General features: G+C 51.5%; 1 protein-coding gene across 4 annotated transcripts in view; it reads left to right on the top strand.

Annotated features, from left to right (window-relative positions):
* Positions 1 to 1,542, top strand: part of SLC20A2 (solute carrier family 20 (phosphate transporter), member 2) — a 115,035-nt gene that overhangs the window by 101,234 nt on the left and 12,259 nt on the right. For all 4 annotated transcript variants that reach the window (XM_010846385.1, XM_010846386.1, XM_010846387.1 and 1 more), the window contains one exon: positions 1,046 to 1,231. In XM_010846385.1, coding sequence (XP_010844687.1) covers positions 1,046 to 1,231 — 186 coding nt within the window. The remainder of the gene's footprint in view (positions 1 to 1,045; positions 1,232 to 1,542) is intronic.

The raw sequence follows: 1,542 nt of genomic DNA, 5'->3' as shown, positions 1-1,542 counted from the left end.
AAGCTGAAACTCCAGTACTTTGGCCACCTCATGCGAAGAGTTGACTCATTGGAAAAGACTCTGATGCTGGGAGGGATTGGGGGCAGGAGAAGGGGACGACAGAGGATGAGACGGCTGGATGGCATCACCGACTCGATGGACGTGGGTTTGGGTGAACTCCGGGAGTTGGTGATGGACAGGGAGGCCTGGCGTGCTGCGATTCATGGGGTCGCAAAGAGTCCGACACGACTGAGCGACTGAAGTGTCCATCAACAGATGCATGGATAAACAAGACATGATGTGTGTATGCACACACACACACAGTGGGATATTCTTCCTTAAAAAGGAAGGGAGTTCTGTCATATGCTACACCACCGATGAATCTTGAAGGCATTCTGATAAGTGAAATAAGCTAGTCATGAAAAGACAAATATTGTATGCTTGCACTTACGTGAGAAACCTGGTGTAGTCCGTCAAATTCATAGAGACAGAGTAAAGTGGTGGTTACTGGGGGAAGGGGGAAAGGCAAAGAGAATTCTTATTTAGTGGGTATAGCGGTTCAGATTTTCGTGATTAAAAATTTCTGGAGGCCTGTTTAACAACAGTGTGACTGTCCTTAACACTGCTGAACTGGGCAGTGGCGGTGATTGCTTGGTCGCTAAGTCATGCCCAGCTCCTCGCCCACATGGCCTGCAGCACACCAGGCTCCCCTGGCCTTCACTGTTTCCCCGAGTTTGCTCAGATTCATGTCCATTGAGTCAGTGGTGCTATCTAACCATCTCATCCTCTGCCACTCCCTTCTCTTTTTGCCTTCAGTCTTTCCCAGCATCCGTGTCTTTTCCAGTGACACTTAAAAATAGTCAATGGTAAATTTTTTGTTTATTTTAGCCATAACCAAAAAAATGGCTAAATGGTTATCATCACTTAGAGATTACACAGGCAAACCACAAATGCGGTAAGATAGGTTGTTCTCAAGACTGAGAAGTCATTGAATGTTGTGTACAGCATCATCTGTATGTGTGGACACTTGTACAATTTACTTGTGTGCTTTGCTTTTTTCTCCTAGTAATGCCATCGGGCCCCTGGTGGCTCTGTGGCTGATTTATGAACAAGGTGCGGTCCTGCAAGAAGCCGCGACTCCCGTCTGGCTGCTGTTTTATGGAGGGGTTGGAATTTGTATGGGCCTCTGGGTGTGGGGGAGACGAGTGATCCAGACGATGGGGAAGGACCTCACCCCCATCACGCCGTCCAGGTGAGCAGGGGGCAGCCTCGGAGCGGGTGTGTCGATGTCCCCCTGCACAGCCTGTTCTGGGGGTGGGGGCGGTTCGCAGAGCGGGCGTCTCCTAGCACCATCTCCCCCATCGCCCTCATCCTCTGCTGGCCCCTATCCGCGGTGGCACGGAGAACGGGGAGAGGGATGGGAACGGAGGCAGACGCGGAAAGAAAGAGAAGACGCAAATCCACCTACAGCCCTTGTTCCCATCCCTCTGGGGGTCTTAGCGGCCTGAGGTCCAGAGAGCCAGTGGTAAAGGCGGGCGGGGACTGCCTGTCCCAACACTCTCC

The sequence above is a fragment of the Bison bison genome, unplaced genomic scaffold (assembly GCF_000754665.1).
Source record: "Bison bison bison isolate TAMUID 2011002044 unplaced genomic scaffold, Bison_UMD1.0 scf7180017864236, whole genome shotgun sequence".
NCBI classification, from domain to species: domain Eukaryota; kingdom Metazoa; phylum Chordata; class Mammalia; order Artiodactyla; family Bovidae; genus Bison; species Bison bison.
The sequence above is the reverse complement of the archived record's forward strand: the minus strand, read 5'-3'. Positions and strand labels throughout refer to the sequence as shown.